At 43.4% G+C, this 14,829-nt stretch overlaps 1 protein-coding gene across 4 annotated transcripts in view; it reads right to left on the minus strand.

Annotated features, from left to right (window-relative positions):
• Positions 1-14,829, minus strand: part of LOC139416761 (inter-alpha-trypsin inhibitor heavy chain family member 6) — a 32,549-nt gene that overhangs the window by 13,302 nt on the left and 4,418 nt on the right. For 3 of the 4 annotated variants that reach the window (XM_071165813.1, XM_071165814.1, XM_071165812.1), the window contains exons 3-10: positions 12,419-12,573; positions 6,020-6,130; positions 5,471-5,718; positions 4,463-4,632; positions 4,217-4,333; positions 3,641-3,812; positions 2,956-3,416; positions 130-1,345 (exon numbers count right to left, since the gene is read on the minus strand). In XM_071165813.1, the coding sequence (XP_071021914.1) occupies positions 130-1,345; positions 2,956-3,416; positions 3,641-3,812; positions 4,217-4,333; positions 4,463-4,632; positions 5,471-5,718; positions 6,020-6,130; positions 12,419-12,573 (2,650 nt within the window). The remainder of the gene's footprint in view (positions 1-129; positions 1,346-2,955; positions 3,417-3,640; positions 3,813-4,216; positions 4,334-4,462; positions 4,633-5,470; positions 5,719-6,019; positions 6,131-12,418; positions 12,574-14,829) is intronic. The other variant, XM_071165815.1, reaches the window with a different exon arrangement.

A 14,829-nucleotide genomic window follows, 5' to 3' on the forward strand; every position in this document is an offset into this window, starting at 1 on the left:
TGACCCATAGACTTGCACGGAACTTTGAGAGAGAAGGGGGAGGAGCTACCATTCTAGTTTATTTTCTAAGATCTGGCACAATTACGCAAGATTTTAGTTCTGGGTTTCCGAGATTAGTGGAAGACCTACCCAATAGTCCTGCAGCCTCCCATAGTTTCGGTCCATCTGTAACGCCTGGCATGGGGGCAAACGTGGCAGAGACAAAGGTGGCAATCTGATCCACATCTGGGTCTGTGTTACTGCCCTGTGGAGCTGGAGTAGAGGGGACATACTTAAGACTGTACAGGTGTGTGGTGGCCTGAGGTTGGTTGGCATCAGCGGCAGACATGGTGGCGTTTTCTGAGGAAGAGGAGGATGAGAGGGATGAGAGGGATATTCTAACTGGCGGGAGGGCTGTTCTAACAGAGATGAGCAGGGGCGTAGTGGGTTTCCCAGGCTGTGGAGCAGGGGTTGGGTCGGCTCTGACTGAGGTGCTGGTGGTAGTGGAGGTAGTTGTTTTCACAGTTGTAGGGACTGTAGTCTTTACTGTTTTGCGTTGGGTGGTAGTGGTGGTGGTTGTAGGGCTGGTCTTCACTGTGGTGGGTGGAGGGGTTGTGGTGGTGGTTTTCCCAGGTGCAGGAGCGGTGGCTGTTTTGAGCAAGTTGGGCAGGGGGGTACTGACTATTCTGGCAGGAGGGGCAGGAGCAGTTTTAGGAGAGCTGGGAGGAGGGGTAGAGGTTTTCCCTGAGAGAGGGACAGATACGGTTTTGACAGCACTGGGGCTGGGGGTGGTAGTTGTAGTGGTTTTCTTGGGGGATGGTGGAGCCACTGTTTTCACTGGGTTGGGTTTTGTTGGTGGGTTGGAGCCCTTTCTGGGTTGAGGTGGTTGGAGAGGTGGAGGCTTTGTGACAAGAGGGTCTGGTTTAGCTTTGATCATCCTGGGCTTTTTCACAGGGATTGAGGAGGCTATGTTGGTGGCAGGTGTGTGGGCTACTGTGGTTGTTGTAGTACCTGTGGTGGTGGTGGGTCGAACCGTTGTAGTTGACGCTGAGGCAGGAATTTCATCGGCATCAGGCTTAACTACAACGAGGGAAGTAACAGGAGTGACAAAGTTGTACTTGAGGGAGAGGTTGGTGGCCTTCTCTCCCAGCAGTTTCTGTATGTTAGGGTCAGTGGTGTTCAGTTTGGCCAGCAGCAGCTCTTTGATAGTGAAGTAAGCCCAGAGACGCCGTACAAAGCTGGGGATCCCATCCATGCCCCCAGGGCAGCCCATAGAGAGCACTGTCCTATTCCCCTCTCCATTAGACACCAACACCTCATTCTCCACCTTCACCTTCTGCTTGGAGCCACTGGCCGTCAGAGACACCTGAGAAGAAAATACAAAACCAGAGAAGATAAGAGAAGATACAGTGCCTTGCGAAAGTATTCGGCCCCCTTGAACTTTGCGACCTTTTGCCACATTTCAGGCTTCAAACATAAAGATATAAAACTGTATTTTTTTGTGAAGAATCAACAACAAGTGGGACACAATCATGAAGTGGAACGACATTTATTGGATATTTCAAACTTTTTTAACAAATCAAAAACTGAAAAATTGGGCGTGCAAAATTATTCAGCCCCCTTAAGTTAATACTTTGTAGCGCCACCTTTTGCTGCGATTACAGCTGTAAGTCGCTTGGGGTATGTCTCTATCAGTTTTGCACATCGAGAGACTGACATTTTTTCCCATTCCTCCTTGCAAAACAGCTCGAGCTCAGTGAGGTTGGATGGAGAGCATTTGTGAACAGCAGTTTTCAGTTCTTTCCACAGATTCTCGATTGGATTCAGGTCTGGATTTTGACTTGGCCATTCTAACACCTGGATATGTTTCTTTTTTAACCATTCCATTGTAGATTTTGCTTTATGTTTTGGATCATTGTCTTGTTGGAAGACAAATCTCCGTCCCAGTCTCAGGTCTTTTGCAGACTCCATCAGGTTCTCTTCCAGAATGGTCCTGTATTTGGCTCCATCCATCTTCCCATCAATTTTAACCATCTTCCCTGTCCCTGCTGAAGAAAAGCAGGCCCAAACCATGATGCTGCCACCACCATGTTTGACAGTGGGGATGGTGTGTTCAGGGTGATGAGCTGTGTTGCTTTTACACCAAACATAACGTTTTGCATTGTTGCCAAAAAGTTCAATTTTGGTTTCATCTGACCAGAGCACCTTCTTCCACATGTTTGGTGTGTCTCCCAGGTGGCTTGTGGCAAACTTTAAACGACACTTTTTATGGATATCTTTAAGAAATGGCTTTCTTCTTGCCACTCTTCCATAAAGGCCAGATTTGTGCAATATACGACTGATTGTTGTCCTATGGACAGAGTCTCCCACCTCAGCTGTAGATCTCTGCAGTTCATCCAGAGTGATCATGGGCCTCTTGGCTGCATCTCTGATCAGTCTTCTCCTTGTATGAGCTGAAAGTTTAGAGGGACGGCCAGGTCTTGGTAGATTTGCAGTGGTCTGAGACTATCACAGTGCAGGTGCATTTATACGGAGACTTGATTACACACAGGTGGATTGTATTTATCATCATTAGTCATTTAGGTCAACATTGGATCATTCAGAGATCCTCACTGAACTTCTGGAGAGAGTTTGCTGCACTGAAAGTAAAGGGGCTGAATAATTTTGCACGCCCAATTTTTCAGTTTTTGATTTGTTAAAAAAGTTTGAAATATCCAATAAATGTCGTTCCACTTCATGATTGTGTCCCACTTGTTGTTGATTCTTCACAAAAAATACAGTTTTATATCTTTATGTTTGAAGCCTGAAATGTGGCAAAAGGTCGCAAAGTTCAAGGGGTCCGAATACTTTCGCAAGGCACTGTACATCTTTATTGGCCATTACAATATGAATAATTCAAGTGGGCATTTCCTTTCATCTTATGGTATAAACAATTGACAAACACAGATCAAGCAACATGATCTAAATGACACAAACCTTCAGGTCCCTGACCCCTGGCTTGACTTTCCCAGTGACGACCAGCTCAGAGCCCTGGAAGTAGTTAGGGAAGAGGGAGCGTGTGACGTCAAAGGCCTGGTCGTCCATGTAGGTCAGCTGGATGTCTGACAGTAGCGGGCTGGCCACCTCATCGTAGAATCCCTTCAGCTGGAGTGCGGCGTCCGCATCCTCGTACACCATCCTCGCCACGCCGCGGTTGTCCAGTGCCAGGCGCCGTAGCAAAGGGAAGTCGGCGTCGTCACCGAAAGCCAGGCCGAACAGAGAGGTGGCCCCCAGGGCGCTCTTAGCGTTGCTCAGGATGAAGTCACCGGATGTCACGCCGATGGTAGCCTCACCGTCTGTCAGGAAGATGACCAGAGGGACCCGGCGGGTACCACTGGAGGCGGAGGGAGGGTTGACCAGCTGGGCGGCTGAGAGGAGGGCTGCATTGATGTTGGTCCCTGGAGGATAGAGGGACAAATGGGAAGGAGGCGTGGAGCAGAGAGGGAGGGGTGGCGGTGGAAGGAATGGAGGATGCAGAAGAGGAGGGAGAAGAGGAGGAAAAAGAGGAGTCAGAAGATGGAATGGAATGAAGAAGAGAGAAATACCGACAGTGTTTTCATGGTCTTGTCAAGTTGCTGCAGATATATTGCAATTCAAGTACACCAGACTCAATCCCACTCACATCCTTCAGCGATGATCCTCTTGACAAAGTCCTTAGCATCTCGTATGTTACTCCGCGTGGCTCTCACTGTGCGACCTTTCCTCCAGGTGTGGACCTTGTCTGAGAAAGTGATGATGTTGAAGTGGTCCTCCTCACGCAGGTCTCCCAGGATAGTGGACATCGCCTGCTTTGTCTGGTCCACACAAATGCAGAGAGAAGAGAAAGGATCATTTATTGATCTATAAAATGTAGAGTCAATGTTGTCATTCTTGTCTAAATGAATGGGGTGCAGCTGGGTGCAATGTGGAAGAGGTACAGGTGTAGGATCTTAATTTGATCACTCTTTGTAGCTGGGAATTTTGCAGGAAATGCAAATGAGCTTCGTGATTTACACAAATTCACTGAAAACCCACACTAACACACGGTTACTGTATATTAACAATATTGCACTTTTCATGTAGCATACTTTTGTCAAGCTAATAGCCTAACCACCGATCAAGCAACATTATGGACTAAACGTTCAAATCCTGTTGCTGCATTATTTTGCTGTGACAATATAGGTCAAATAAATAAATATCTGTAATACTTCTACTGTACCTGTTTGATCTTGGTGCCAATCATGGAGCCACTGACATCAATGACAAAGATGACATCCTTGGGGACAACAGGAAGCCCCCGAGGTGCAAAGTAGTGGACAAAGTATCCATCAAACACCTGAGAGAGGCCAAAAGAAGAGAATAATAACTCACTTGATGAGATTATTGTCTCACTAGGGCTTTGGTCCTAGACAGTGTGTAATGCTTGTGCAAGCGTGCATACATGGGTGTGTGTGTGTGTGATGACCTGTATGTCCCCAATGAGGTCACTGAGTTCTACATCGTACTGGATGATGTAGTCAGCGTTGAGTCCCTTAGAAGAGGCACTGCTCTGCTGCTGCAGGCTGGGGCTGTAGTGCACACGAGCACAGCGAGGGTTCTGCTGGACCTGGGTGGAGGCTGGAGCCTCAGACTCACCTGGATGGAAGAGAAGGGAGGCCAGAGAACACCCAGTCAGGTCACAGACAGTCATTGTGCATGGTTGAGATATACTACAGTATGTTGAAGTTGGACTGCACACAATCACACAAACACAAATCACCCTACTATACAATAACTACTCGTTATTATTTTTTAAGTTTAATTGTCACTGATAGGTTTGGTTTCTGAGCTTTAACTATAATTAATCATTAGTTATAAAAGAGACATGAGGGGTACCATAATGAAGCGGGGGGCTGAGTGCAGGGAACATGGTCACATATGGCAGTACTGACAAGGGGAAGAACCGTTTAAGACCCATATCACTCAGCTCCCTGACTAGCAATAATGATGCAACGTTTAGCGATAAGGAGGAGACTCCACCCAAAGTGGGGTATGCATACTACCATGGGGGAAACCATGTTTTTTGTCTAATGCAGTTGTATTGACCCTCTGGGCAGAATAAACTTGGTTTGAAGCTTCTATAGTGTCCGTTGAGTTTGTACTCTGAAAATTAGAACCTAACATCACACACCGGATAGGTGCAGTGAAACGTGTTGTTTTACAGGGTCAGCCATAGTAGTACAGCAGCCTTGGAGCAATTTAGAGTTAAGTGCCTTGCTCAATATTTTTCACCTTGTCGGCTCAGCTATTCCAACCAGCAACATTTCGGTTACCGTCTCAATGCTCGTCCCAATGCTCTAACCACTGGGTTACCTGCCATTAGTGATTTTGCGCCCTGACTTGCTCAAACTGATGCCCTAAACATGCTGATTGTATTACAACTAGTATTACTACTTTGACAATGAACATTGATGGTTGTCTTTTCCTATGTTACCTGTGACAGTGTTGGAGAGCAGTCGACTGGTCTTCAGCGGGAGGACCTTGATGAAGCTGAGTCCTGTCCTTTCTGCAATACTGACGTCCAGGGTGAGGTTAGTGACCAGTCCTCCAGGCCTCAGACCCAGGGTCAGTTCATAGCGACCCAACCTGCGGGGCAGCAGCTCCTCGTAGGACAGAGAGAAGGACATCCGGGTCCCCGAGGGAACACTCACCGCCACGCGGAACTTCTCGATCTCCCTCTCTCTGAGACCACAGCAGAGGAGAAACAACAGAGAGAGACAGTATTGGAGTGATGGTGTCAGTGGTCTATGGTGAACCTGAAAGAATGGCTGAGAGAGCATTGAGGGAATGGAGTAGCATCCAGACTAAAGTGATAGAAAGATGTGAGTGGATGTGGTGGGTGGGTGATGGATGTCTGATTTGTACTGCAGAAAATCTAGAGAAAAATGGAAGTAGTTTCTTACTCTTTCACACAAAACATAGAAATCTGAATAAAACGCATATTCAAGAGTGAACGTGGTATCAAATACTTTTTCAGACTGACTTGGTGGCAACAAGTCCAGCTGTTTTTCCTTGTTTCTTGGCTGCGTCATACATCTTCCTGGCAACACTCCTCTCCTTCACCTGGGCGATGTACACTTTGTCATTGGAGGTGCTGTGGAATAAGAGGACTGAAATAAAGTAAAATAGCCCTCTGGGTAACTCACAATGATCAGACTATGTGAACAAACATGCTTTGGTCTCATAGATTGAAAACGTCAAGGTTTATTGACAGTAAATAGACTTTCCTTTACCATAAATGTACTTTCCTTTATGGTAACTATTTGTATTATCGGTCACGTGTTACAAAACAATAATATACTGTACTTCACAGCATTCAAGTTGGACTAAGATGGAGGACATCTTAGACATCTTTGTCCCAAAGCAAGCACCAGCTAGCATTGAGCTAGCCTCGAGCTAGGCCCATATACCAGCTAATTCTAGGGCTATAATACCTCCTTCGCCAATTGGCCTGGACCCTTTATTGTCGTCACTTAGCCTTGCCGATCCATCACGACTGGACTGCTGGCATGATTGCCCGATGTGGTCTCAACAGGCTATTCTGTTACGATGTCGCCGAAGAACCATCTACTAGCCCCGACCCGCAAGCTTTTCTGAACGCTGTATCCCCTGCTCACCTAGCATAGCAGTGACTACCAAACGGCACACTGACTCACCTATTGCTGCTCTTTTGACCCTATGATCACTCGGCTACACTGATGATGCCCACTGGACTGTTTCAATAACACGGTACCTCATTTTGTTTACCTGTCAGCCCCAGTCTCGAACTCAGGTCCTGAATGTAACTAACATGTAACCATTCATCGCTATTTACCCGTTGTTGTCTTAGCTCTTCTGATCAACACCTGTGAATGCTTTATGCCTCTCTCTAATGTCAATATGCCTTGTCTACTGCTGTCTTGGCTAGATCGTATTGTTTTATTTCACTGTAGAGCCCTCAGTCCCGCTCAACATGCCTTAGATAGCTCTTTTGTCCCACCCCAAACACATGCGGAGACCTCACCTGGCTTAACTGGTGCCTCCAGAGACGAAACCTCTCTCATTGTCACTCAACGCCTAGGTTTACCTCCACTGTACTCACATCCTACCATACCATTGTCTGTACATTATGCCCTGAATCTATTCTACCACGCATAGAAATCTGCTCCTTTTATTCTCTGTTCCCAACCCACTCGACGACCCGTTCATATAGACTTTAGCCGTACCCTTATCCTACTCCTCCTCTGTTCCTCTGGTGATGTAGAGGTTAACCCAGGCCCTGTAGCCCCCAGTTCCACTCCTATTCCCCTGTCGTTATCATTTGTTGACTTCTGTAACCGTAAAAGCCTTGGTTTCATGCATATTAACATCAGAAGCCTCCTACCTAAGTTTGTTTTATTCACTGCTTTAGCATACTCCGCCAACCCTGATGTACTAGCCATGTCTGAATCCTGGCTTAGAAGGCCACCAAAAATTCAGAAATTTCCATCCCCAACTACAACATTTTCCACCAAGACAGAACTGCCAACGGGGGTGCAGTTGCAATCTATTGCAGAGACAGTCTGCAAAGTTCTGTCATGCTATCCAGGTCTGTGCCCAAACAGTTAGAGCTACAACTTTTAAAAATTCACCTTTCCAGAAATAACTGTTGCAGCTTGTTATAGAAGTTAAATAAAGGTAAAAAAATAAATACAAATGATTGATGTCCAATAACACTCAAATGGACAGCAGATCATTGAAAGCTATGGCAAATGTCATATGGCAAATATCATATGGCTAATGCCAAGTGTCACACAGCAAAAATCCAAAAGATGGCGAGCGAGCTCCACAGTACATTTTCATACTGCAAATGCACATCAAGTCAAGACCCAAGGGTGAAATTTAGAAAATTTGAAAACAAAATAAAAAATGTATCACCCTCTAAAAAAGTGCTTTCTGGACCGTTTTTCGAAGTTCTTTAGATTTTCTTTGATAATTATACATGTATAAGAACTGTATGAACATACCTTTGTCATATTTTATTGTCATATTTTAAAAGCTTGTTCATAAGGCATACGTTTTGTCCATTTGCAATATGATTTCATAGGAAGTCAAAAGTCAAAGTCAAAAGTCAGTGAACCATTGCCAAATGCCATAAGAAATGTCCAAATGCAATATGAAAGTATTGAAAGTGGCAAATCAGGATGTTATGTCCATTTTCCATGTACGATCATAGGAAGTCGGTTTCAAACCCCAAAGTCAGTGAACTATGTTAAGCCATGAATCAACCTAAATGGTCTATTTGATATGTATGATGAGGGGGAAGTAGGAATCTGTTGTTTTTTTAACGATTTTTTGAAAAGTGTTCAAAATGACCAGGGGCGCCCCCTATTGGGTGGGCCTGGGTGGAGGGTGCTCCCTACCCAACCATAGACCCCTTGCTACCCCCTTAAGGCATTAAAAAACATTTTTAAAATGTGCTCCTGGGAACCCATTCCAATCACCAGGTGCACAGCTGTCCATTTGCAATATGCTTCAATGGGTATTTACATCACGAATTTGACATGCTCAAAAATACTGCTGAAATGCAAAATTGACTGGCCCGATGAACTCGGGATGGCCGGGCAGTGATAGTGGTTCCTCTCCATCGCTCGTTGTGTTGATTTCATCATGTCCATTTGGTGATGTTTTATCACTGTTGAATCTTATTGCAAATGTACTGTCCATTTGCAATATGTTTCAATAGGCATTTACCATCACGAATTTGACATGCTCAAAAATACTGCAGAAATGGAAAATTGACTGGCCCGATGAATTCGGGATGGCCGGGCATTGATAGTGGTTCCTCTCCATTGCTCGATGGTGACATGAGAGAAGTGGGACTCTGTCGTTGTTTTAAGATCTTTTGAAAAACGTCAAAAATTTCCAAAATGTACTGTCCCGATGAATTTGGGATGGCCGGGCAGTGATTCTGGTTCCTCTCCATTGCTTCTTGGTGTTGATTTCAGAATGTCAATTTGGTGATGCTTCATCACTTTTTAAACATATTGCAAATGTACAAAAGTCAGCCAGCAAGTCAGCGTCCATCGTCAAATAGATATCATTCTGACACCAAACTGATACCATCTGACACCAAACCCACTTTTTCCAACTCGTTTAGAAGCCAACTATTACATATTTCAGAGCAGGCCCATAATTCACAGCACCTTCAGTTTAAACCATAATAAAAACATAAAACACGTTCTAGCTGCGGTTCCAGTTCTGACATTATGTGTAGGCCTATGTGAGGCGACCCCGAATCCCGAGTTTCGGCTCGATAGGTCATTTGGAGCCAGAGCAGCGATCTTAATTGGTGCTGAAAATCCACATCAAGTCAAGACCCAAGGGTGAAATTTAGAAAATTTGAAAACAAAATAAAAAATGTATCACCCTCTAAAAAAGTGCTTTCTGGACCGTTTTTCGAAATTCTTTAGATTTTTTTTGATAATTATACATGTATAAGAACTGTATGAACATACCTTTGTCATATTTTATTGTCATATTTTAAAAGCTTGTTCATAAGGCATACGTTTTGTCCATTTGCAATATGATTTCATAGGAAGTCAAAAGTCAAAGTCAAAAGTCAGTGAACCATTGCCAAATGCCATAATAGAAAATAATAGAAAATCCACATTTTCCGGCCTTTGCTATGGGGTCCTTGAATGAGCTATCGGACAGAAATGTTAGGGTCCGTCTCTATGGGCCGAGGCAGTTTCAATGCACCTAGTTTTGCGACTCTGGGACTTTTCTAAATGTCGTCATTTTCGTGATGGTCAAAATGAATTGAAGTTATTGCAAATGTACGAGGCTGTTTCTCGGTCTGAGAACCTTCTAGAGCCACATAACTCACTGTGCACTATCAACTTGATTTTGCGGATTTTGCCTGTAATCCATAGCTTCTGGTTGGGGTATGTACGAATGGTCACTGTGGGGACGACGTCATCTATACACTTATTAATGAAGCCAATTACTTATGTGGTGTACTCCTCAATGCCATCGGAGGAATCCCGGAACATATTACAGTCTGCGCTAGCAAAACAGTCCTGTGGCTTAGCATCTGCTTCATCCGACCACTTTTTTATTGATCTAGTCACTGGTGCTTCCTGCTTTAATTTTTGCTTGTAAGCAGGAATCAGGAGGATAGAATTACGGTCAGATTTGCCAAATGGAGGGCAAGGGAGAGATTTGTATGCGTCTGTGTGTTTTATTCTCCAAAGAAGATCAATTCTAATGGTTGTCCTTCTGGAAGGTTCTCCCATCTCCACAGAGGAGGATGGAGCCAGGTTTCCTCCAGACGTGACACTTGGCATTCAGGCCAAAGAGTTTCATCTTGGTTTCATCAGACCAGAGAATCTTGTTTGTCATGGTGTAAGAGTCTTTAGGTGCCTTTTGGCAAACTCCAAGCGGGCTGTCATGTGCTTTTTACTGAGGAGTAGGTTCCGCCTGGCCACTTTACCATAAAGGCCTGATTGGTGGAGTGCTGCAGAGATAGTTGTCGTTCTGGAAGATCTCCCATCTCCACAGAGGAACTCTGGAGCTCTGTCAGAGTGACCATTGAGTTCTTGGTCACCTCCCTGAGCAAGGCTCTTCTCCTCCAATTTCTGAGTTTGGCCGGGTGGCCAGCTCTAGGAAGAGTCTTGGTGTTCCACACTTATTCCATTTAAGAATGATGGAGGCCACTGTCTTCTTGGAAACCTTCAATGCTGTAGACATTTTTTGGTACCCTTCACCAGATCTGTGCCTCAACACAATCCTGTCTCGGAGCTCTACGGACAATTCCTTTGACCTCATGGCTTCGTTTTTGCTCGGACATGCGCTGTCAACTCTGGGACCTTATATAGACAGGTGTGTGCCTTTCCAAATCATGTCTAATTAATTTAATTTACTATAGGTGGATTCCAATCAAGTTGTAAAAACATCTTAAGGATGATCAATGGAAACAGCATGCACCTGAGCTCAATTTCGAGTCTCATAGCAAAGGGTCTGAATACTTATGTAAATAAGGTATTTCAGATTTTTCTAAAGCCCTGTTTTCGGATTGTCATTATGGGGTATTGTGTGTAGATTTATTAGTAAAAATAAGTCTGTAACGTAACAAAATGTGGATAAAGTCAAGGGATCTGAATACTTTAAAAATGCACTGTATATAGGGAATAGAGTGGGATTTGGGACCCATACCTGATTACTGGAAAGACTTTAATCCAAACCATACAGTTTATGTGCTAAAATAAGGTCCTTTGAACAAATATATTAAAATAATAACCAACAGGGACCGAAATAAACTGCAGCCTTGAAGCAAGTCTTGTTTCAGACACAGAGCAGAATGGAATGTTGGATTTATCAGGGTGGAAAATATAGCGGCCTGTATGTATGTGTAGCTGAGAGGGAGTGGGAACTGGGAACGGCTGCAATTGAGTGACCTACACACAGAACACAAGGCCCTCAGTCCAGTTGAGAAACGCAACTGAACTAAGAAATAGAGTCGCACGGCTATTTTCCTACTGAGTTAGTTGGTGACGAGCAGGCGGCCCTGTGTCGAGTGTGTGACTGACAGTAAAAGAGATTATGAGATTCTATGCATGTTAAACTAAAACTACATGTAAATGGGTCTGTGCGTGACATGTGTAGGCTGTGTGTCAGTATGTAGTTGTATGTGTGTGCGTGCACGTGTACCTTGGCTCAATGCCTTGGTAAACTTCGCAGGAGAGAGAGGGGGAAGAAAACAGGCCAACGTCCTGTCATTTTTTCTTATAACTTTCCGACGTACATTTATAAAGCCGGGTATTCATCTGGTTCTAAGGTCCCTCCGAGTCTTCCCCCTTCTGAGCCGCTTCTGCTCTCAAACCCAACTACAGACTGCGGTTCCTCGTTGTGTCTGTAATATTTACACATCAAATTATGTGTCTCCTTTCCACACTGGACGGAATGTCAGTTCCTGACATAATTCCTTTTAAGTTTTTATTTGGAACCACTGACCTGACTGGTGTACAGGATTTGTTTTGTTTATTTACTTTTTTCTATATTTCTATGTACTAATTAAACGTTATACTCTCTGAGGTGAGTCATACTGTCTCCCGCATGTGAACGATCCCCTTCACAGTTGAAAGTACAAGTCCTTTTGATCCTGAAGGACAATAGCCTGAGTGCCAGTATGTTTGTGCTATAATGCCAACTCCTCGTCCCTCATTGTCAAGCATAAGGAGTTGGCAAGGGAGCAGAAACAGACTGGGACCCAGGCAAGAAGGATATAATTCCAAGGGAAAGAACAATTAATTTGATTACATGCCCACTACCTGTGATGAGGTGTCTTATAAGAACACGAGAGAGAGAGAGAGAGAGAGGATAATAAAGTAAACTTGACTTGAAGCGTGTGATTCTGACTCACATGGTGAAGTTGGAGATGAATGCAGCAGAGGGCAGGTCCACCTCAAAGGCTGCCTCCTTGGTGACAGGTAGCTGGTTCCACACAGAGCTTTGGATTGTGGTGTGGGCATAGCGAGACACGACAGAACACCTCACATGGTAGTCTGTCACCTTCAGCTGTGAACACACAAGACACACCAAACCTGACACACCAACTAACATGTACATTTGATCTGATGAAATCTTTATATAGCTACCCTAGTACAAAACCAATAGTGACCTCATGAGGAGCTTTGGACTTCTTGGTGTAATGGCTGTTTGACTGACAGTTGAGAAGACCCAGGTTTGAGTCCTGGTCGGGCTCTTTTGGAATTGGAAATCCAACTATCACTGGGCTTTTTACCCTGGCTTCAGTGGCTTGACAAGTTTAGACAAATGATACAAAGCCACACTCTGCAAGATATCCCTCCCACCCCCTTGTTTACTTGGCTAATTCTGGGCCCTGCTGAGACCAATCTGGTCAGCTGGGCCACATTACTGCTAGGCCAGGACACAGACAGACAGACAGGTTTCTTGTTACTCACTGGTATCAAAGACAGTGGACAAGCTTTCTGACACATCAGAAACCTATCAATTTAGAGTAATAATGGATGATTTACATTCTGTCACTGGCAACATTCAAAGCATCAAATAAAGTGTTACCTCCATTGAGCACTGTAGGGTTTCTTACTTTGTGTGGCACACAGGTTATAACTACAGATTGCAATGAGAGTGATAGGTAGATCTTCACTTGCTGCATGACTTTTTCCTAACCTAATACTAGTGCCTTTAATCATCATGTTGCTATACATTTCCTGATGTGGCCTTGTTTTAGATTTGGTTCATTAATAAACTGAATTCAAATATGAGTTGGTTCAGGGTTGGGTTTGATGTGGGTGTCTCTTGTGTGTGTTCGCAGGTGGGAAGCGTAAGCCAAATTTTTTAACCAATTAGCTTCAGCTGGCTGGTGTGCTACCGTGGCAATGTTGTTTTGACTTTGAATAGCCTAGCTCTGGGGATAGATAGGGACAGTCAATGAACTACACAATGTAAACGGGACAACATTTTCACGTTGCATATTTTTCAGTTGTCTCATTCAATGCTTTCGACATTCGAATATGCATTTCAACAATTTGTAGATGGTTTGAGATTTTCAAGTCATTGTTATTTGTCGATATTGACCTTTTAAAATATTGTCCCATGTACAGTGTGTAATTTACTGATGGTCCCTCACTAGCCCCATAGGAATATTTATTGGGTGCTGCCAGCTGTGAGCAGGTGGGCAGGATTAAAACAAACCCAACCAATAGAAAACTGTTATGAGACAATTCATTGCGTGACATAAAATGTTTCCCTATCATCTCGCAAATCTCAGTTTTGACGAGACTAGCTTTATGACCAAAATGATCCTATTTTACACTTTGTAGTCAATTTTGACACTCTTTTCAAAAAGAAAAGTTGTTTCCACGTAATTACGTTGAACCAATGTGGAGTGGCATGGGGCGTTGAGAAAAATGTTTTAAAGCATCATTTCTGCAACTCTACAACTCTAGAGAAAACGTTTTGCAGTTTTAATACTAATTTCAGGCAATTCTATTCATTTTGCCATGGGTCTGAGAGAAACAAATTCAGTTTTAAAGCATATTTAATACAATTCTAAACATTTTCCTATGAGATGGAGAGAAAATGTTGCACTTTTAAAGCTAATTTCCTGTAGTTCTTCACATTATGCCATGGGACGGAGAGAACATTTAGCAGTTTTAAAGCCATCTATAAAATGTTGCTGACAAGGGCTAGTGGTGGAAAAAGTACTAAATTAATATACTTGAGTAAAAGATACCATAATAGAATATGACTCAAGTTAAAGTGAAAATCACCCAGTAAAATACTACTTCGGTAAAAGTCTAAAAGTATTTTAGTTTTACTTTTTTTTACTCAAGTATCAAAAGTAAATGGAACTGTTAAAATATACTTATAAATATCAAAAGTCAAAGTAAAATGATAAATTCCTTATATTAAGCAAACCAGATGGAACAATTAAATATTTCCATTTACAGATAGCCAGGGTCACACTCCAACACTCAGACATAATTTACAAACGAAACATTTGTGTTAAGTGAGTCTGCCTGATCAGAGGCAGTAGGGATGACCAGGGAGGTTCTCTTGATAAGTGTGTGAATTGGACCATTTTCCTGTTAAATTGTAATGAGTACTTTTGGGTGTATGAAGTAAAAAGTACATTATTTTCTTTAGTAAATTAAAAGTTGGCAAAAATATAAATAGTAAAGTGAAGTCCAGATACTCCAAAAAACTACTTAAGTAGTACTTTAAAGTATTTTTTACTTAAGTACATTACATCACTGGCTAATTGAGTGACTGTCAGCAGGCATGTAG

The sequence above is a fragment of the Oncorhynchus clarkii genome, chromosome 9 (assembly GCF_045791955.1).
Source record: "Oncorhynchus clarkii lewisi isolate Uvic-CL-2024 chromosome 9, UVic_Ocla_1.0, whole genome shotgun sequence".
In the NCBI taxonomy this organism is placed as follows: Eukaryota; Metazoa; Chordata; class Actinopteri; order Salmoniformes; family Salmonidae; genus Oncorhynchus; species Oncorhynchus clarkii.